Source organism: Branchiostoma belcheri, unplaced genomic scaffold, assembly GCF_001625305.1.
Source record: "Branchiostoma belcheri isolate BF01 breed outbred unplaced genomic scaffold, Haploidv18h27 scaffold85, whole genome shotgun sequence".
Classification (NCBI taxonomy): Eukaryota; Metazoa; Chordata; class Leptocardii; order Amphioxiformes; family Branchiostomatidae; genus Branchiostoma; species Branchiostoma belcheri.
In genome coordinates, this window is record NW_017804520.1 from 987,051 (window position 1) to 1,009,906 (window position 22,856).

At 42.8% G+C, this 22,856-nt stretch overlaps 4 protein-coding genes across 4 annotated transcripts; 2 read left to right on the forward strand and 2 right to left on the reverse strand.

Annotated features, from left to right (window-relative positions):
* Nucleotides 1-547: 547 nt before the first annotated feature.
* LOC109487018 (emopamil-binding protein-like) lies at nt 548-2,921 on the reverse strand. Its single transcript, XM_019790938.1, has 5 exons — nt 2,723-2,921; nt 2,363-2,432; nt 1,879-2,017; nt 1,252-1,295; nt 548-935 (listed from the first exon to the last, which is right to left on the reverse strand). Exons 1-5 carry the CDS (start codon nt 2,894-2,896, stop codon nt 745-747), a joined length of 618 nt encoding a protein of 205 aa, XP_019646497.1. The 5' UTR covers nt 2,897-2,921; the 3' UTR covers nt 548-744.
* Nucleotides 2,922-4,791: 1,870 nt separating this feature from the next.
* Nucleotides 4,792-6,304, forward strand: LOC109487095. Its single transcript, XM_019791069.1, has 3 exons — nt 4,792-5,020; nt 5,623-5,722; nt 5,951-6,304. The coding sequence occupies exons 1-3, from the start codon at nt 4,798-4,800 to the stop codon at nt 6,030-6,032; spliced, it is 405 nt and encodes a 134-aa protein (XP_019646628.1). The 5' UTR covers nt 4,792-4,797; the 3' UTR covers nt 6,033-6,304.
* Nucleotides 6,305-6,827: 523 nt separating this feature from the next.
* LOC109487008 (microfibril-associated glycoprotein 4-like) lies at nt 6,828-10,362 on the reverse strand. Its single transcript, XM_019790924.1, has 5 exons — nt 10,239-10,362; nt 9,485-9,589; nt 8,777-8,908; nt 7,614-8,089; nt 6,828-7,028 (listed from the first exon to the last, which is right to left on the reverse strand). The coding sequence occupies exons 1-5, from the start codon at nt 10,360-10,362 to the stop codon at nt 6,828-6,830; spliced, it is 1,038 nt and encodes a 345-aa protein (XP_019646483.1).
* Nucleotides 10,363-15,694: 5,332 nt separating this feature from the next.
* Nucleotides 15,695-22,614, forward strand: LOC109487009 (N-lysine methyltransferase SMYD2-A-like). Its single transcript, XM_019790925.1, has 11 exons — nt 15,695-15,801; nt 16,957-17,011; nt 17,433-17,548; nt 17,690-17,757; nt 17,973-18,075; nt 18,637-18,744; nt 19,132-19,192; nt 20,967-21,048; nt 21,466-21,639; nt 22,014-22,122; nt 22,462-22,614. The coding sequence occupies exons 1-11, from the start codon at nt 15,712-15,714 to the stop codon at nt 22,612-22,614; spliced, it is 1,119 nt and encodes a 372-aa protein (XP_019646484.1). The 5' UTR covers nt 15,695-15,711.
* Nucleotides 22,615-22,856: the final 242 nt, after the last annotated feature.

Here is a 22,856-nt window from a genome sequence, read left to right on the forward strand (position 1 = left end):
TCATAAAATCAATATACATGTGTATATGTACGGAGGATGAATGATGATGATGATGATGATGACATGATGTACATGTATTTATTTGAATAATAATCAGACACTTTCCCATGGAGTCATAGACAACATTTGTTCCTTAATATATCACAGAAATGATATATTCTAAATACATGTACTATAAGTATTTGGAAAAAAATTGTATAGATTAAATTCCTGAATACTCAGACAGAGCTAATATGATTAAAATACACAGTACATTGTTACAATAGCCTGATGCCAGACTGTAGCATCAGAAACTACATGTACTATCATTATTGACCTTAGTTATATAATCACAATCTACTTTAGATTTATTTCTATGTTTTCTGTGTCCTGCGTAAGTACCTGAGTGTCCCAAATCAATGTTACTGTTATTGACATGATGACAAGAACCTTATATAGAGATTAGGGAAGGACTTGGCAAAGAATACATGTAAGTCCCAGTATTAGTAACTTTAACGTTCGACTAGTGCAAAAAAAAGCAATTGACACCTATAGAATTATCCCGCAATTTGCACACATGCCAAGTGGCCACACTATTGTCAAACACAAATTCACCATAATACATCCAGGCATCAGGCAATGAGCACTTCAATACAGTGTCCTTGATGACAACAAACAAATTTTTCAAGAAGGCTAACAGACCCAGTGTTGTTGGCCAATTAAGTGACATTACAGGTTCGTGCCCTCTGACCCCACTGCGACTATCTACTTCCGTTTGTTTGTTTTCTGTGCCCTGTGTAAGTCCCTGAGCTCCCCCCAGGACTGCAGCATCAGTAAGCCAGGCACCACCACCCACAGTCCATTGAAGAACACCAGGTAGATCCACAGGTACAGGAAGTTACTGGTGTCCAGACTGGGGCTGCCTGTCAACCACTCAGGGCAGAACGTCATCCAACCTGGGATAAAAGGATTATGTTAGATACAAGCTGCATAATGCAATGACAGACTGATACTATTCCTGAATGTTAATTAGAGACATTTCTTGCTTGCAGGTGTAATGGGCTTGAAACTAATCCTGGGCAGAAAAGACCCGGGTACGGGTAAATTCTGGCCAGGGGTACTTCTGGCCTGCTACACTGGATTCACCACTTCATCTATTTTTTTCTGATCTCAGAAGAGATAATTTAAGATTACATGTACCACCTCAAACGGTTAAATATTTCAGCACTTGTGACCAGTTGGCACCACATATATAAACCCTAATTAACTCACCTCCATATAGCTCGCAGACACACAGAGTAATCTGGACAAAGTGCCTGCAAAGACAATAATATTAATATTCAACAGAATAGTGGTGCATACCGGTTCACTGGACTTGGATCCGGACTTGTAAAAATGTTTAGGTTCAAGTCCAAAAAAACCTAAAAGTCAAGAACCGAGTCCGGACTTATTACCATAAAAGACCATTTAACATACCCCTTTTCTTTTTAAACCACCTAAAACCTTCCGTAGATTCCAAAATCTTTGCTGCAAAATGAAGAAAACATTGCCATCGGGCATCGTCAAGTGCCAGCCTCCATGTTATGTGGCCAAAGTTTCACCCAGACAACATTGCAAGGTTGCCAACATGCAATTTTGTATATGCCATGGGTTTAGGTCCGGACTTAAGTCCGGACCTGAACCTAAACCACTGGACTTGAATCCGGACCTGAACCTGAAATTGGGTTTAGGTATGCATCACTACAACAGAAGGAAGAAACACACAATGAGCAGTCTTAGAATAATGCATACAATGTAAATGACTATGTATGCACTGTATATATAATGCACAAATCGTACAAAGAAAAATGTTTTATCTTACCAGTATGTACTAGTAAGAAATGGTTTCACTAACAGTACCTGTAATGTTTGTCCTTACAGATGGCGTACACGGCCACCAGACACAGAAGTCCATCTAACACAACTGTCAGGATCTCCAGAGACACGATGGTGGGGTCAGAGTGCAGCCAGCGGGAGTCTGCTTTACCATACTCCTTCCCTGGGGTTATAAACATTTAACACCTATTTCCCAATAAAGTCAGGGAAATCAAGATCATCATCATATAGCATTTTTATGTTTACCGAAGGAAAACATATAGTTTTTGCTCAGTTTCTTCTTCCTCTTCTTCTTCTCCGAACAGTGACCTCAATGGCCTGAACCTATGTTGTGTCTGTTACCATGGTAACTAGTGTTGGGTTACATCACTAGGAGGGATTTAGACTCTTGACCATATATATGAATGTGTTTGAGTAAGAATTAACAGAGCAGACCATATGCAAAGGTAAACACTATGCATTTGCCTTGCCTGTTCTGGATGAAAATTATTATTTAAAAGTTCCTTACACACTTCCGTCAACAGGCTGTCTGATTTCGCCACAGTTCCAACAAGTGAGAAGTATACGAATGGTCCCTCCTGAAATAAAGATACAAACGATAAAAAGTTAGTTCACTTGTTATGCCCCCCTCCACGCCCCCCAGGTTACACGAGGAGGGAGGGGGGTCAGAAGGGGGCGTGTCCAATCTTCTCAAAGCTACTCATTTTTGCTTCTCTATCTGGTTCGGTCTGAGACATGCATAATTTAGTTTCTGTAGTCTGTACTTTCGCTCAATAAACAGTTAACTCAAAGCTTCACGTCCTGGGCGCCACTTGCTGTGATGAAAAAGTTTTTTGGACTTTGAACATAAAAAATTGCTCTAACTTACGAAGGTAAAATGGACGATAGCGTCATAGAACAGCCACACCAGCACCCATTTGTCCACTCTGGAAACTGCTTTGCCGAAAATCTGCGCCAAAACTAGGCCTGCCACGAACTGCAAGAACGAGACGAACAGCAAGAACACAACAAGCTGGGAGAAAAGTTCTGTCGACTCCGCCATCTTTGCTTGCAACTGCAACTGAGCGTGCAATACTGCCCTCTAGCGAGATTATTCCGAAACTCTACAACTGCAACTTGATTGGGGGCCCTCGTGCACAGTGGCACGTACGCACATGTAGTTATGTAGTGCAAGTTTCCAGAATTCTGGCTGTTCCTGCTATGTGAAATCTCTTTCAATGTTGTAATTCTTGGCATGTAAACGTGACACTTTCCATATGCCGAACGAATACACTCATTCAATAGGTTTGGTGAGTGTGCCAGGGAATACACGGGCCAGCTCCCCGCCGTCGCTATGACCAACATGCCCCCATGTCATGAAAATTTGCTTTCCCCAGCCCCGAGAAAGGCCCTGGCCAAGGAGCACCTCGATGGTGGCGAGGTCATAGAACCTGGAGGCCTTGTTATGGTGAGGTCATTGAACCCGGAAGTGTGATACGTCACGTTGACTATAAAAATCAGCTGAGTATGTCAAACGTTATACATCTGAGAACTGGCTTAACACTTCTGGTGACAGGCATGTACACTTTTCTTGCTGACACATCACACACAGGGCCCACCATTCTATGAGTAAACGAAGTTCTCAGATAGAATACATGTGGATATCTGAGTCAGCTGTAAGAAAAACCACAAGAGGATCCACATCCAACTTCCGGCTACCACCGAGCAAGTTCCGGATAGTTTCTCCAGAGGACATCCTTGAACCTTGAACGTGTCGATACAGGGTGTCATACTCCAGAGGACATACATACTTCTAATGTGTAGTTTGAAGGCCTTTAGGGACACTTCAGTTTGAAAGGAAGCCGCTAGGTGTGGTAACATTATATTAATATTCTTCCAAGTCAATAAATAAACTTTGTAGTACGTACAAACGTGATTGTCGTAATTTCGCCTAGTGCTAAATGACGTACACGCATGTGATAACTTCAAGCACCTGTGCGCTGACGCAAGGCGCTGTAAAAATTGAAAACAGTTGCCACAGGCAACATTATAGTTTAGGGTAATTAATGATTAATTAATTACCATGCGTGAAGTGAAGACAAGACGTGTTTGTACTCGCTCTCCCAAGTCAACTTTTTAGCTCTAAGTTTTTAGCGAATAACTGTTTCTTATTTACCAAATTTTAGCTCAGTTTTTAACTAAAGTGACCAGCACATTGTATAGCAAGTTTTTAGGGTAGGAAACTCGGATTTTCGGTGGTATTTACGAAGTTTTAGAAGATTTGCGGGGCCGGTCGCGCCGGCGTGGTCTGGCAGCCATCTTGTTTTTCTTGTCACCGACGGAACTCAGCAACTTTTATGGTCAAAATGGCAAGCAAACCACGGTGTCGTTAGGGATTGGAACAGTCTACCACAGGCCGTAATTGACTCAGAGTCAGTAAATGAGTTCAAGACGAACCTAGACAAATACTGGGAGAGCATAAAGTATAACACTGAGTGAAGTCGAGATCGGGATCACCACAGGATTACCTCTCATCCCGAAGACGGTATCAAGGTATCAAGGTTAAGTACCTTAACTATAGTGTTGCACGCGCAGAACATGACGTTTTATGACGGTAATTAACTGTCAACAAAACTGAAGGATTGCATGCTATTGCTGATCGTTTTGTCCTTGAAAGTAGGCTGCTGGCTTTCTTGGAAGTAAAGACAACGTTGGTCTGCACATGTTTATTTGTCACGCTGAAAGACCATCCAGAAGTCTTGACTTCGTGAGTCTATCAATGTGAGACAGTGGTCGGGGGTATAGATCTGAAGGGGGAGGGGGCATCACTGGTATAGCACTTTAAACGTGAAATTAACACGTACAACATGGCGTCACAGATTGATACACTGCACTGCCTTGATAGGTGCTGTATGATAACTTCCGCTCGATGTCCGAGCAAAATTTTGCCGCGCCGGGACGTGCATGTTCGTCATGTCCGCACATCCTGTCGGTCCCGAGGAAACAAACCTCACCAGCTTCAGCGTGTATAAAAGCCGAACCAAACGCAACGCTCGACAATACTTCGGAGAGAAGCGCGCCTACCAGACGATACAAACCCGTCATCTCACAACAGCTTCAAGAACCAACACCCGTGACAACATGAAGACAACGTTCATCATCGCACTCATCGCCTGCATGGTTCTGGGTAGGTCTAAGATCTTAAAATTCCATCTTAAATCGTCCCAGTTCTCAGTTATGTTCAGTTATGTTCTCACATATTCCAAACCGGGGTTGTTTCTATCAACGAAAAATCAACAATTTAAATCAACAATATACGCAGATAGTTCCCATTATCAACTTTTCTTGCGCTTTGTAGTCTTTTATATCATACTTTTCGTTAACATTCAATAAGCCGGGTCCCGGTTTGGAAATGTGACCTCAGCATTACCCTAGCTTGCAGGGGTCCGGTGACATTCGTTGTAGCAAAATGTATAGCGAAAAGCAAAGCCATTTTTGAGGTATCCGTGCATATGTCGTAAAAAATTCAACTGCTTGGGGTATGTTTCTGGGATGTAAATGGATAACTATGTCATTTCATATCGTTTATCGATAATGTGCGGCTTCTTTTTATTCTCTTTAATCCATTTTATGTTGTTTAAACTTCTGTTTTTACCTCTGCGGTCTCTGTATATTACATACTGTCTGTTGTATGTACACATCATATGTGTATATGTACATGTGTTATTTTACGAGACTAGCTGCTATAGGGTACCACAGTTAACTTATCACCCCTTGACGTCCCTCCAGCCTCCCTGACGTCGACGGAAGGCCGTTCTCTTGCGGAGTCAGCGGAGCCGCACTCCCTGGTCAAGCGCGGGTTCTTCTTCGGCGGAGGCAGCCGCTGCGGGTCAGTCTAAATATCTGAAATCCTATTACGAGTTTATATGTATAACCTTAGCTCTGTAGCCTTAGGACGCTAGAATATGCATGTAGCATATAGCAGGCCTCTTGACACACGGTACAGTACTCATAATGTGTGCTGTTTTGTGATTAACTTAATAACTGAAAAAGAGCAGGATTCAGGACGGACGGCTGTTAGAACCCGGTACTATACGTATACTTTAATTTTCCACAGGTACAACTTCGTGTGTAACCTGGGCCCAGCACAGGGATGCTACCACTCATCCGGCTGCTGCATGCGGTATGTCTGCAACTGATGGGACGACGCCTAGCGACAGATAGGTGATCTGCAGCACGAACTACCCAACGGATCTGAGATTTCTTCTTCTATATACCCTCGAACGACCCCTGTACGGGGTATCACTGAGGAGGGATTTAGCCGTGCAAAAGAATTGTCAGAATCTATCAAGAACTGTACGCACAAACATTTTCTATGCTGTAAAAAAGCAGTGTAATCTTTGCAATGTCTCTTACAATTCATGGTGTAATATTGATGTTACCTGTGTAATAAAGGCTTTACTCTTTACTTGAATAGTGTCTGATCAGTATTTGCTTTGCAAAATCCATACAACACTTTCTTTACAAAATGCATACAACAACAACAGAAAGTAAACTCGTGACAGAGAAGTGGCAACTCCTTTTACGTTTTGACGACAGATAAGCAGTTTTCACCGATCACCCTGGCACACCTTACGTTTGCACATCTAACTCCAGTCATAAACTATATATATCTATATTATTGCATTTGCATCAACAGTGTCCCAAAGATAGAAGGCTAAAATAATATCGGGACATTACATAAACAGTATAAAACGTCTTTTAAGCAATTTAAAATAGTTAATATAACATTACATAAATACATATAGAAGTCAACAATCGTTTCCAAGTGCATATTGACATCACTGCAGGTGACCATACAGACCAATGGTATCACAGGCATCGTGATGTTTTTAAACATCATGATTGTTTTTAGAAACAATATTAATCTAGTGAGGGTGTGTTCCTACTGTATGTGACAACAATGAGTAAGCGTTAGCGTGGCAAACTGTAGTCTAAGGCTGACGCACAGGGATGCTGGCGTCCCGGATCATGATTCTCATCTCGGTGACTTTAGCGGAATACCAGACCGGTGAGCGCCAGTACAGCCACACCAGGCCGAACCCGTCACTGGTTTCTCCGCCCTTCCTGTACAGCCCGTTCAGGTTGGCGTACACACAGGCGTGGCCGTAGTACCACCACCCTCCGCCGAACCTCTACAGCCGGGGAAAAGATACAAGCCAAAAATCAAGTTCGTTTGCCAGGATATGATATCACTTACATGTAGGACCATACTACGAGCATTAGTGAACAATCCCTAGCCTGTTAAGTGCGTCGACCGGCACATGTAGTTCAAAACTATGGTGGGAAAACGGCTACAGAGAACAGTTAACAGATAGAACGGTGGGCAATAAGTAAATTGGGGAGGCACACGATCGCGAGTCCTTGCAAAGATGAGTTGTGGATGGGACAGATAGGTCAGCAGTTGACAAAAGACAACAGAGAGCAATGATGATGTTTTAGTTTATGTCTAAAATAAGGCGAAGATGATGATGATGATGATGATATAGAGTACCGATGATGTTGATGATAACGATGTTGATGACAATAATCGATGATGACGATGACGTTGATGACGATGATCATGACGTTGATAATAGCGATGACGTTGATGGTGATGACGATGGTCCACATGACGTTGATGGTGACGGTGATGATGACGATGATAATGACGATTATGAAGTTGATGGAGATGACGGATGATGATATTAAGGATGACGGTGATGATGATAAGAACTCACCTTGCCGCAGTTCGCTCCGTACGCGTCATTATCACGGTCGTAAGTGGTGAAGGGCTGCCCCGTGTTTGAGTACATCGCGTTCCGAGTGTTCCCGCCCCGCAGGAGGTTCAGCCGCAGCTTGTAGTTGGTCGCCTCGCTCTCCAAGTAGAACTCGTCGAACTGGATGTGGATGTAGCCCCCCTCCCAATCCTCCATGTAGATGTACAGCTTGTACATGGCGCTGGAGCCGCGGCCAGTCGTGAGCTGGTGGATGATCTCGTTCCCAAGCCAGTACTCGGTCCCAGGGTCCCCGAACCCTTCCTTGTAGTCGGCCCAGGACCGGTTGAAGTTGACGGAGCCGTCCTGGCGCCGCTGGATGACCGTCCAGGCCTCCGAACCGTCCACGAAGCGACAGAAGACCCTGACTGGCTGGTTGTCAACATAGATGGTGTACACGCCACTGTCTCTTATGCCATAAGGCAGCAGCTCTTCACAGTCTGGATAATAAGTAGGAAATGAAAACACAACTTTGTACTTTGTAACAGGTTTTCGTCTGTTCTAGTTACTAGGAATGTTAGTATTCCATATATCACATTCAGAGGGTGGTAAATTTCCGTAAAATCTTTTTCGATTTTCCTCACTTAGGCCATGTTGATTTGATTATATGGATGACATCCTCCGGGAGCCCCAAAACTGATGCGCGCGTGCGAATAAAAAAAAGTTTTGAAAAAAAAGTTGTTTTCATTATGAAAATCTACGTGGTCATGAGGATTGAACAAATGGGACAGAATATGGTTTGGCGAATAATCTAATCTTCAAGTTCATTTCCTTACAATTTCGTCTTTTTTAGTTTGATTTTGGCATTCTACCACATTGGTATAGTTTTTACTTATTTTTTTGTAACTTACGGTATATTTTTGCTCATTTTGCAACTGTTTTGTACGATTTACAGTATGGTTGAAAACTTTTTTTTTGGAAACGGCCGAAAATTCATGCGCGCGCGGATGTCATCCATATAATCAAATCAACATGGCCTTATTAAACTCAGGTGAAAATGAGTCTTGTCCTGTTCCGTATTTGTCCTGTATCTGCGTTGGTGATGACATAAAATAAGTTGATGTAACTTGAGTGTGCTGTCACCATGTCTAGTCATTAAATGTTGGAATTAAAAAATGATAACATACCTCTGACCCGCGGCCCTTCTCTTTGCGCTGTCGTGACTGGTCCTGAGGTTGTTGCAGTTCCCGCGGTGTCGGCAGGGGGCGCACAGGTGTCCATCAGGTCATCGCGGTGTCGCTCCAGGGTTGTCACGTTTTCTGTCAGACAAAGTAGACAGAAGAGTTGATTACACAGAATCATATTAAGAGAATTAACCACACAATACGTTTGTTTTTATTTGCTAACATTAGGGTCTAGGTGTTACTGGATCAAATTACAGTATGGTTAGCCTCTACCAGGCTTGAGGAGGCGGCTTGAAAGAGTAGAAATCGGCCAAAATAGAGAGATAAGCATGCCAAGGGAGTTTGGCCGTTGAGAGAACAGTTCGCCACTGTGACTCCCTTGGCATGCTTATCTCTCTATTTTGGCCGATTTCTACTCTTTCCAGCCGCCTCCTCAAGCCTGGTAGAGGCTACAGTATGGATACTGGGTTGACAACTTGTGATAATCACACGTGCACTTGTTATGTTAATCCTTCCATAGATCTGGTAAATCTCAAAAGCTAAAGTATGGTTATAGAATACGTGAGTTTCTATAATTGTGTATTTTCTCAGACACGAAACGTTTTTTGTGGACCAGCGAGCAAACTCATACGCAAAGAAAGACTTTCTTATCCTCGTCACCACTCAATATTATATATATGACAAAGTAAATTTAAGCAACGTATGACTCACGGTGTAGCACACTGAACTGCGCTTCCATGTTAGTCAGTACCTTGTCCAAGGATTTCGCTGCGCGCCCCACGTCGGCCATTTGTTTTTCCAGCTTTCCAACGAGACCTGTAGTGGGGAGGAATAGCATTGGAGTTGATGCAAAATTTGATTAATTAGTATATACCTTTCGATCCACCTCTCTATAGGCCATCGACGTTATCTAACTACGTTTACCTTTGCAGAAGAAAAATATTGTTTTGCTCTGTTTCTTCTTCTTCCTCTCTAAGCAAATAAGGTCACTTACCATGACCAGACGTCTGTCACCATGGTAACTGGTGTTGGGTTACATAATGTTGCAAGTGCCATGCAGAACTGAGTTCAAGAGGGAGTAAAGTCACCAATCCCACCATATATATGAGTGAGTTTGAGTAAGAGTAAACAAAGCAGTAATTTGTTAAGTTAGTGAGTGTTTAGTTTGTGCAAGGACAAAATGTCCTTGTTTTGTGTGAAGTTGGGCCATCTGAAGCTTCGAAGGTAAACCGTGATGATACATTTGCTTTGCAAATGTTACCTTTCTAGTTTTAAGAACGGTTCAACCGGAAAGAAACATTAAAACGTACTGAGTGAAAACACATGCCCGAGGATCATGTAACTCACAACAACTCTGCAGTAAAGACCATATTTCACGTTAAACAGTTCACTATATAATATTAAACACGGTGGTACTATAAGGGCATCCCCATAAAGTGAAACTGAATAAACTGAAATAACTCACTGTGGAGGACACGAAGCTCCTGCTCAGGGTCCGAAGCTGGAGCGGCAAGGACCGGCGGCGGAGGCAGCATGAGAAGAGCGGCTATCGCCAGGAAAACAACCCCTCCGGGTTGTCGTACAGCCATGATGACACCGTCTCTGTTTGTTTAAAATGACCTCCAGCTAGGCAGATGCAGGGTCCAGGTCAGTGTTTTACTAATCTCCAAGCAGATTCCCTCGGGGACAGGGACCGTTCAAGAGCAAATGATATTAAACTTGGGTGGCCAATTTGATCGTCCTCATGGCCAGAAGGAATCTGCTTGGAAATTAGTGCTTACGCATGTTTATGAGTTTTTTTATACGCCTGTCTACTGCCCCTAGAGTGAGAGAAACACGGGCCGCTAGAAGAGGCGTAAAAGACTGAGTCGGGCTGTACATCTGCTTCGGGGTTGGTTGAAAGGACGCCGATAAAGACTAATGATATCTTTTAATGTGCCAGATTGTAAAAGTCCATATATTGACGTTTCAAGATATACTATATACATAGTGCATGCAGATCTATGATCAAGTCGTTGTGGGCATCCGGCCACTGGTAACTAAGTTTTTACAATCGCGATAATACATTTTCTTTTCTCAAGCAGGTTTTTGTGCAAGTAAAAATAAAAAAAATCACCTAAATCTAAAACTTACTTTCCCCAGCTTCGCCACAACTCTCCACAACAAACTCTGTGACCGCGGCACGAGACGTCCTGCCGTTGCTAGGTAACCAGACATTGCGTCGCCCAACATTCCCACGGTCATTAACACACTTTAGGGACAGACTGTCATTTGATATAGTTGTTCCCTTCCACACGGTTAACAGTGATTACATCTCATTTAGAATTTCTTTCTTCTCTTTGTAATGTTAATGAAAGTCCATTGAACTAATAAAGCGCAAGTACAAAGTAGAAATTACTGTTCAGGACCTAGGTACACCTGTGCCTGCTAACGCGCCTTCGGATAGGAACATGGAGTTTAAACCATAGTTTGTTTATCCGAAAACTAGTTACAAGTCCTGGAGTGGATGGAGTGGGTGAACACAGATATGGTTAACCTGGCATACGTTGTAAAGTAACAACATAGATGCGAACATCTACTACTAAAGAAACAAGCTGGCAGGGGAACCAAACCCACACCACTTATTTCTGACAGGAAAAGCTATCTGTCACCAAAAAGTCAAGACCATAGCATGTTCAGGACAAAAGATACAAAAACCGGAAGTTCTGCTGCAGTACCAAGGTCATCCACCAGGAGGCCCATATTTGACCTTGACCTTCGTCTTTTTAAGACCTACCAACATACCAAATATCATCACAATCCATGAAGGCGTTCTGAAGTTATGATGACCACAAAGTTGCGGAAACACAGACAGACAGACAGACAGACAGACACACACACAGACACACAGACAGACACGCCAAAAACAATACCTCCATTTTTCATGGAGGTAAAAATAACCTTCTTGGCGAAGGTAAGGATAGTCAAAAAAGGATTCACTGTGGAAGTGCAATCAACTCCCTCAGGCGGAATAGCTCCATGGCCAGCTAAACGACGGAAGGAGTTTACATACAGCTGAACGTGTTAAACATTTTCCCACCGAAACTTGATGCGTAAATCTAGCTCTCCCTTCAGACATCGATATCTGGTTTATGATATTTTTAGTTGACGTTGACATTGAACAGCGTGCGGGATTCTGACCTAGATTGTGGGTCAAGGCAAATGTCGCCTTTTTATCCAAGCAGATGAGACAAGGAATTGCATTGTTACCAGAATCAGGACAAGTATTAAGCCGTCAACAACTGTCTTGTGTTTTTAAACGACTTTGGGGCATGGGAGTAACTCTTTCTGCAGGATTGATGAATAAATTTAACTGAACTGGGGCTCTAATTGGTTCAACAGTGGCGCTAATATAGTGCATCATCCGTATTCATTATATGGATATAGATGAAATAACTGGATAAGCTTAAGGTTTCGAATAGAATCAGCTGTTCCAGATACGCGCTGTGGTGACTGGTTTATCGGTGTTTGTCATGATGGCAAATGAGACACTCACATGTAATGCATATACATCGGACAAACTTAGATATTCTTTTATAACATCGAGAGACTATCAAGATAGGAAGATGATAATGATAATCATCATCACACAAACACACACAAAATGGATATTCTAATTTTACATCACGCGTCTTAAACACACTTATTTGTACGACACAGAAGTTCAAACATGACTTGGGGAAAACTTTTGTTGTACAAAACATATCAAAGCACATTGCCTGATAACCTAGTCTACAGTCGGAACATCTGCCCTTAGGTCACGCGCCATCCAATTATATAACCCCCACAAGTACTTAGGAAATACTGCTACCCTAAAGGGACCGTAAGCTATCATGATCCGAGATATAACAGGCATCGCATGCTAAGCTGGGCCCTATTTGTGACCCAGGGCAAAGATATGGGAGCTTATGAAATCCACATTAGATTGATATCTTAAAAACCACAATTATGAGAGATATTCCAATGCTGAGGGCTGGAGTGGGGGGGGTGCGTGTATGTGAAGAGGAGCATAAGACAATTGCACAGAAGTTAACTGTAATTTGGTTGCATTTTTAACGCCTTTTCGCACAATTAATGTTTGAATGGAATATCCCGAAGGGCAACGCTATTCATTCATCATCATCTATAGCGATCTGAAAATAGTGAAACTGTTTTCAAACCTTTTAAAGTTGAGTTTTAAAGACAAAGGAGTAGTTAGAAGTCAACAAGAGCCAAACATGTACTATAGGCAGTGTAGAAGGGGGAATAATTTTAGAATCGTAAATCAAACAAATGTAGTAAATCATATGTCCCCTTTAAGGCTACCGCAAATCATGTTTCTGACATGGATTGCAAGTATCATATAACCAGAGGCATGTTGGGGTGGGGCATACAAATGGCTGTTTTATGGAACTAAGACTGTAAAATCGCACTTGCTTCAAAATCTACATATCAATTCAAGTTGCCCGAAGACGGTTCAGCAACTCTAGCGAAAATCAGTCCCACGTAGATGTAGAAAGAGTTTTGCGAAAATAAAAATTGACATGAATCAAGACTCAAAACCACAAAATCCCAAACATTGATAGACGTGAAACAACATAATACTTTATGTCTGCCTTTCGAATGTTCTGGTCGGTGGTGGTCGATGTTAGACGGGAGTATCACAAGCTTAAGCTAAGAATATACCTTTTCAACTTCAACTTTTACATCACTCGGTCTTCTAAATGGTTCGGGAACACGTGGAGATATTCCTGTCACCAGACAAAGGACGGGGGCTGAGATGTAAGAAGAATGGACCCCCGATAAAGGCTGGAACTCTCATCATAGACGAAGAACCGTACTGTTTTACTCTACTCGAGGGACAAGAAGACGACCGCTGTCATCATTGTCTAGAAGAACAAAGGTAACTATTATGACCGCATCGTTAGTTGTTATTGTACATATGCAGTAGTTTATTATTGTCAAAACTTATGTATTGTACTTGCATTGTTACTGATCCTTACGTAACAGCCACTGGCTAGTTACGCAGGCCATAGATAAATTGATAAAACAAAGGTAAAACACTGTACATGCAACAGATTTCGATATTTGTTCAATGCTTATTGATTCAACGCTGACTGTTTGTTTATTTGTTTGTTTGTTTGTTTGTTTGTTTTAACGCGTTAATCGTCATGAGAACTTGCTTGTTTAAAGGGCTTCGCAATTGTCATTTTCGAGGCTAGAGGCTTCCAGTCTCGACCTAAAAATAACAAACATGACAATATTTCCTACTTTATATATCTGACACGACATTGTAGGGCGGGCGTATACCTACTTGACCGCACGCACAGTGGTAACTGTAGCTGTGTAGACGTTGTGAAAAGGGAGTTAAGGTTTTATATCACACTTTTCGTTCTATAAGACTGCCCGGCCGGGCCCCGGTTTGGAAATGTGACTTCAGCATAATAGAAGAAGTGTGTAAACAGTCATTAACGTTAACCGCCCGAAACAAATGGAAGTTCTCAATCATTTAACGGTTAAATACGACTTATCTAATCAACCTCTGAAATTCCTTTCCACCCAATATGCAATGACATTATTCAATCATCATTTAGACTATCAACTTGTAATAAGCCATCTGTCATTGTATACAAATTCCGACCTCCAAACCCTTGTATCTGTAACGGGTGTATGTTTTTGAGTATGTGTGATATGTTTTTATTTTGTACCATGGAGGATTAGCAATTAGATAAAGCAATAAAGGAAAGGAATAGATGGTTTATCCCACTAAATATTAGAATGACAATGAACAGGTTATTGTCCAAAAACAATACACTACAATATTTAACGTGATGCCTACGAATTATAGTTATTGTCCAAAAACAATACACTACAATATTTAACGTGATGCCTACGAATTCCTGCCCTGTTTTCTTTCCTTGATTGTGTATTACTCATTACCCTACCCCCTACTCTGTCCTTGTCGAGGCCTTCAGGGCTTCAAAAGTATTTACTAGTTTTCAAATGTCCGTGCGTTCTTTGGCGTTCTTTGCCTGATTTGAAATTACCTCCTCAATTTTATAGGTTTCAATCTGCTTGTATAACATGTACAGAATCACTTAACGGACCATTACAGCTATAAGGGTTATGACTCTGTATCCCCTCAAGCGCGTGATAAAGAACAATATTTCACTTGGGTCTGCAAACACGGCCCTGTGGCGTCCTTACCGCAGGCATGTTATTTCAATCTCCTGTTGCGTCGGGAGGAGATCACATTTCGTTCGCTCTACAGCGCGCTCGACCAAAAAGGGTGAAAGTCATGAAAAACATTTCGCTAAAAATACACACTTGAACTTTTGGTCTAGGGATGCACGTCATCATTTTTTAACAGACAAACAAACAAACAAACAAAACAACTGTAACGTTATAATGTGAGAAATATGACATCCGTCCGAGCTACATGTACATGTACTGTAACGTGAAGTCATGAGAACTCTAAGCGCTGGCGGCCGTAGACTTAACATAGACAAGATGTTCGGAATACCAACATAAAGATCTAGACTAGATGTGACGTGAAATGCTACTCGTTATCAGTGACAGAAATGGCACCCATCGATAAGTACATTGCTTCATTTTATCGCCTCGATAAATATTGCCTGCTGCAGTACGTAAGAAAGCCGCTAGGGGACCAAAATCGTCCTTCGCTTTGCAGACCCCTACCCCATACAAATTATCAATAGAAACCATCCATACCTTCTCTAGTTATACAGTTCACTCGTGATATCACAAATTCATTAGAAGCACCAAAAACATAACCCCATGTAATTAGTAATTACAGTAAGTATTTCGGAGAAAAATCTATCTCTAGTTCTGTAAAATGTCGACAAAACGATACAATATGTAGTTATTGTTATATGTAGATAATTTACTTGAAACAACTAATGATTTTCTTTATTTGCGTTTTCAGTCCGGAGCTGCTCCTGACATGCCCAAAGTGTCTAACTGCGAAATATTGTGACGAAGAGTGTCAGGTAGGGAAGGCGTTTGCGTGGATTGGGCTTCGATATATTTCATTTTATGCTTTTTATGTTTGCATGTAACGTCTACTAACAAACCAAAAAACAAATCCTAATTACGTAAGATTCAAATTGATGGGGTCATGGGGTTTGTCCCCAGCCCGAGTACCGACACTGGGTGTACAACATAGTTCACATGCTGACTGGTTGATACTTTGACTCGCCACTAGACTCCTGTTTCTAAATCTGTGCTGGTATGAAACTTGTCCCCGATACGGCGATAGACAGAGCATGCAATTGTGACAATATGATCTGAAATACATCATACGGAATACAACGGCGCCTGTACTACATGTAAGTATCCAACTTATCATGGCATTTCAAGATACCAGAACAAGCTTAAGATAGAACAGAACATCATACGCCAAAAAAACAAGCAACTCAAGCAACTGGATATGATTTTGGAAATGGTCAGATGTTTCAGGTAGAATTCACTTCCTTTCATCAGTGACACTAAGAGACTGCAGGAGAATTGCAGGTCTGACCGTTTCCAAAATCATGTCTGACCGTTTCCAGGTCTGGCCGTTTCTAAAATTATCCAGTTGCTTGAGTAACTGTTTTTGGCGTATTTTATTACCTGGATGTCTAACCTTCACCGACGTAACACAACATTATGTTTGTGCGAATTGATGACTGAGTTTGACTGCCTGTGTTCCACAGAAAGCTGCCCACCGAGAACATCTGTCAGAATGTGACGGCTACCGGCGCCTTATGAAGCTTCCCTTCCATCTTAGACTGTTGGGACGAATTTTGTACAGACAAGTACTACACTCATTCGCGTTTGTCCTCTCATACGATCCATGTAGTCTCCACCAGATTAACAACGCGGGTTTATTTTTAAAAAAGAGTAAAATTTTAGCCAATAGGGAGAATAGGGAGTTTAGCCAGCGTAGAGTTTATTTGCGGGAAATTAGCCCTCTCGCGGACTGACTCTCCTGGCCAAATATTTCCCCTTTTTACCGAATTCTATGATCCGTACCCCCGTAGGGAGGCCTGGTGGAGGCTACGATCCATGCACTGTTTTTGTTCTTCTCTATATAAATTTGATGCCATAAATTTTTGCATGCATGCAACACATTAGGTAACATTTTTTTTCACATTTTGTTGCAGAGTACCAGAAAATATGAACAAGGTGCCCTGGGCCCATTGTGTGATCTGTGCCCACGTGAGTCTACTCTATCAATGGCTGCTTGCAGTCACGTGACTATGACGTAATCTAGAGTCCACCATGTTGATGGGTTAAAGAAGAATGTTGGTAGAACGAAACCCGTTTTTCCGTTGGATGTATGTTCAACGTTGCCAGAATTCTTCCCATTACTGACGATATCTTTTCCTATACAACATTTGAAAGCTATAGACGGGATGTCATCTTTCAATACGCGAGAATGACCTTAAAGCTTAAACGTTGTGCGCATGCCGAAGTGACTCTGTACAGTACACGTCGGGTTTTGTGCAGGTGCAGTACATCCTGCCGACGTGCTGCTTGCAGTACTTTGCCTCAAGTAAAGCTACTTTTGTGCTAAACCCGAAGACAATGATGGTTTTCCAGTCGTCCAACAAAGTCACAATGCCCGTGTTCGATGCAGATACTGAAGAGCTGAAGGACAGCATCGAGCTGAAAGTCCAGCTGCAGAAGTTGGCTAGTTACGTGAATGAGGACATTCTCCCTGACAGAGCCCAACTGGAGAGTCTATACGGCAAAGTAAGAAACCTTCCTTTCCTAAATTCATCTCATTCAAAGGGACATTCATGAAAACAGGGACCACTACTTTGTAACAATGTTGGGTAATGGTCGCATCTTCTAAGGTTTGCTTTGTTCATAGTCTTAACGTTTCTCTTCCAGGCCACCTGCAACTGTTTTGCCATCCACGATCTGGACCTAAAAGAAATAGGAGTTGGAGTGTACCCACAGTAAGTAGACCATCCATGACCAACTCAGAGATCTTTGGGTCGAAGATATGATACAATCTGTTCAACAATTCACTGTTGATGAGTAAAATACATTGTAGAACCGACCGCTGGGGTTATGCATATCTGATCAATATGATGTTATATGATATATATAAGTAAATATATAAATAGATAAATGAGTACAATTAATGTATATCGTTTATGTGTTATTTCAGAGCCGCTATGACTAACCACAGCTGTAAGACGAACTGCGTGGCGACGTTCCGGGGTCCCAGACTACAGATCAGGGCTCTGGTGGACATACAACCTGGAGAGGAGGTACTTCATACTGTGGTGTCATACATCCAAGCAGATTCTCGGGTGCAATGGGATAGCCTCTACCAGACCTTCCTATGAGGGTACAGATCATAGAATTCGGTAAAAAAGGGAAATAGTTGGCCAGGAGAGTCAGTCCTCATCAGCAGGCCTAGGTTAATTTCCCCCTTCTGCACGGGCAAATGAACTCTACGCTGGCTAAACTCTCCCTTTCAATTATTCTCCCTTTTGGCCAAATCTACTTTTTTTGAACCCGCGTTATTTGACCATCTGTAACCAGTTAGACACTATACGTTAGACATTGTAAGTGGAAGTCTATTGACCACCTGTTATCAGTTAGACACTATACGTTAGACAGACGTTGCAAGGGGAGTCTACTGGTTACAGCCTAGGCGGCCATGCAATGAAAAAGACTGCCCTTGCCCCAGAGAACCCGATTGGAGATTAATAGTGCCATACGTATACAAGTATTGCAAGCCAAGTGTACCACCATCGTGTTTAAATTTGATAAAAAGATCTCAATCGAACTCAGAAGGTTTGATCGTATTTCTGTATCTTGTGCAGATCTGTCACTCCTATACTGAGAAAGGCAACGTCACTCTGGAAAGGCGAGCTGATCTCAAGAAGTATTTCTTCGAATGTCAGTGTCCACACTGCTTAGATACCGACAGGGTAAGTTTAGTCTACCATATATACACAAACATGTCAGAGTAGAGACTCCGATCAAGTAGAATAGGCGCCTCTATGAGATCCTGGTAGAGATCTCTGTCAACAGTAAGCGGTTGGAGTCTGTAAAGTTCAAGATAATTTCGCTTATAGTCGGAACTTTTCAACTTTGATTCATGTCACTTAAGTTAAGATCAATGGATTGACTTGAAATTTAGTATGGACTGATAGCTTCTTCCCTGAACAACATACACACTGAAGATTTTGTTGGGAATGGTTTATGCACCGACCGTTACTTCAATAAATGGCGGTATTTGACCTCCTGTTTTATCAGAGTGTTCTGTCGACAAAGTATTCCTGTGTTTTCATAGTGATGACGTGTTCTTGTTTCAGGATGCTCTCATGAAGTCAGTGAAGTGTCCGAGTTGTCAGGCTCAGGTGAAACCAAACTCCAGTAAGTCATATCATATCTAGGATAGGAAGGTAACGTGACAAAGGAATGTTTGTAGATCTATTGTAATAATAATAATAATAATAATAATAAATAACTGTTCTCGGGTACCAATCTGCGGCTAATTGCCCAAAGGTAAAGCCGGATCGGCACAACAAATCAGTATGAGTCCTTAATGTTCTTGTACAGTCCGTTCCACTTTTCCTTCTGCCTTGCCTGGTCTCGTAGCCACTTAAGAACGTAGGCCTCGGCTTTAATGTTCTGCTGGAAGTACAACTTGACGTCGTCTAGTAGACAGTCCAGAAGACCTCCTCGGGGCCTGCCTTTCCTTGGCGAGAGTTTTCTGCTAAAGGCGATGTTGAGGGCCTTTTGTGCAGGTGAGTCAGGTGACATGCGGAGAATGTGTCCGAAGAAAGTCCATCTGCGCCGGTGGACTTCATTTTGAAGGGGAGAGGAGTTACAGATCTTGTACAGGTTGGTGTTACTGATGTGGTGTGGGTGGACATACCCAGCTAAGCGTCTTAACCGCTTCCTGTGCCAGGTGTCGATCTTGCTGGCTAACTGTTCCGTTAACCCCCATGTACCACAGTTGTATAGCATTACAGGTAAGACGTAAACGTTAAAGAGTTTAAGCTTTAGCTCCAGGGAGACAGGTTGTGCTCCCCACATGTACCAGATCTTCCTAACTGCTGCGTTGGCCAACTGCATTCTCCCGTCGATATCATCAGCGATGCCTAGCCGGGAGCCCAGTGACTTCGTTTTTCTCCATGTCTCCTCCTCCCTCTCCCTTTTCCAACAGATATGTATTCGTTCAGTCTTGGTGGCATTGGCCTGTAGCTTCCATTCTGGCAGAACCTTTATCGCCTGCTCGTGTATGTTTTCTAGATGTTGGTGGGATGTACTTATGAAATCAAGATCATCAGCATATTGGGTCTCTGGTGGTAGCTTGAGCCGCTTGTCTTCGGCAGGGGTTGGTGGGTAGGTCTCACGCAGATCACGGAGGGCTGCCTCATAGTAGATGTTGAAGAGCTGTGGACTTAAGCTGTCACCCTGGGGTGAGCCGACAACTGCTTCAAACGGAGGGGCTGCTTCTCCTCGGACGCGTACCGCGAGGGTGGTGTCTGTCAAGAGAGCATGTGCCATTCGCACTATGTCATCATCGTCTACCACGTCCTTCAGCACCGATATGAGCTGAGCTCTGTCCACGGTGTCGAAGGCACGGCTGAGATCTATACCTAGGATGTGAAAGTCACACACCTTCGTCATGACCAAGTCGGCCAGGATTCTCTTGGTGAAAACGATGTCGGTTGTGCTATGGCCCCGGCGGTAAGCGGACTGTGAGCGTGGCAGATATAGATCTACCTGAGGTTTACAGCGTTCCAGCACGATGAGCGAAAAGAGTTTCCTAACGCCGTTCAGCAGAACTATCGGCCTATTGTAATGTGTGGTAAAACAATATGTCCTAAAGTGTATCTGTACCTGAAAGTGAGTAACGAATGGTTTCGTTTCAATATATGTTGAATGACTTTAATGCCGGAATAAATGAATGAATTAATGACGACCTTTATTGCACATTTTTGTCACTTTGCTAAGTGCAGGTCACAACAAAGCAAGATGAACAGATACAGTGAAATATGCAAAAAGAAAATAATAACATTAATGCTGCCTTAGTTTCTTCTAGTAGGAATGAACCGTGAATGGTACATCGTTGCAACCGGTACCGGTGAGTTCCATTAGAATTATAACATCCAGACAACATTTCATTTTGTTGTTTCAGATGAACGTTACGAGAAGTGCAGTTCCTGCGGTTATACCGACTTTAGCACGGAGTTCTACGAAGATCTGGAAGTTTACATACAGTATGCCGATGACGTCATCCACAAGCCAAGAGTTTGGGCTACTGATATCCTTCGTACTAGTTACTAAATTAAAGGCGGTAAAAGTAAGACCGTGAAGCACGCATCCTTTGCAAGAGTAAATTATACATCCAATACTAAACTGGAGAAGGTAGAAAGCGCGCTGTGACATGACATATACGGGGACGGGGGGCGCCACAGACTTTCTGCAACCTATTATCTACTACTCACGGAGTCACATGTGTCATCTGCGTGACGTCACGGAAGCGGTGGATTGCTCAAGACTGGACTGGAAAGACTGGAGTTGTACAGTCGAAAATTTGGGAAAGTCCAGTTGGTGAATAGATTTATTAAAATCAAGCCATAGAACATTGAAGCCTGTACTACTACAGTTTTGGTTGGCCTTGACTTTGTCTCAGGTGTGGAGTTTGACCTTCTGTTCCGTGAGAACTGTCTGGTGGAACTGGATAAGATCCTCCACGCCGACAACATCCACGTCATACGAATCCTGGTGGGCGCGTTCGCCGCGGCCGTGAAACTCGGGGAGTGGACCAAAGCCATAGAGTACGGCAAAAGGCTGGAACGGGCATTCGAGTAAGATGTAGCCCAATCTACCGCGGTTTGGGCGGGCTCCCTTCGGCCCTGTAGTGATATCCCGCCGCCCTTGAGCTGCAGGCCAGCTCAACTACATAGCCTATCTGAGCTGGTCACTACAGGCCCGAAGAGAGCCCGCCCAAATCACAGTAGATTGGCTAAGTAAGATACTGCTGTGACAGTCGTTTACCTGTCAAAATCTTTCTTTTCGTTGCCGTGGCAGCTTTTATTTTTCCTTTGCACGTAAGCAACCAACGGCACCAAACCTACGGCAAAAGCATAGACCCTTATTTTAGACATTCAAGTGGCTAGTCAAACTTAGTTTTGAAATTAAATTTCAAAGCACTGTGTATTCATTTGCCCGCCTTTTTCAGGCTATACCTGCCGCCAAACGAGCCAGATACGGGGCATCTGTACTACAAGATGGGAAAAGCCTACTACCACCTGGACGACTTGGACAATGCCCTCATCAGCTTGAAAAAGGTACAAGAACCTCGAATTTTTCTTCAATGCTTCATTATTAATATCATTACCTTCGTCAGAAGGCTATGTGTTTTGGTACACCATATATATAGGGGTTGAAGATTTTGTAATTGGTTACAACTTAAGCTTGCTGGTGTACATGTGGTGCACGTATCTTTATGATATTTGGTAGGTAGGATAAGGTTGGGAAAAGGAAGGTCAAGTTTTGGTACTCTAGCGGTTTTGTAAGTTACTGCAGCGGGGTACATGGTATGATATCTCGTGCTGTGGACATGCTATGGTCTTGATTTTTGAGTGGGACATGGGGTTCTGATATATCAGTATGTTCATATCTTGAAGGCCAAGAAGTTGCTGGTTATTGCGTACGGACGTGACAGTCAGCTGGCTGACTACGCCCAGGACTGGCTGGAGTTGTGCGGGGACTATGGCAGCAGCAGCAGCGAAGAGGACGAGTCTGATACCAAGTCAGAGGCCGATTGTCAAAGCTCCTGAGCTTCTTATGACGGGAACATGACTGGATGTACATGTATGGGTTGGTGGAAAAAGCAGTCCAGTCCGATCGGTGGAAAAAGCCATCCAGTCCGTTTTTTGGGGGGAAAAAGCAGCCTGGTTGCCTGGATGTATGTGGTGCCAGGAATAACGAATCGAGCATGGTGCTAGTGTGTGGAAGACGTAATGTGTATGCTCAGGTCATGTTGTAAATTTACGGCAAAGTAAGCTATCAAAAGCCTGCA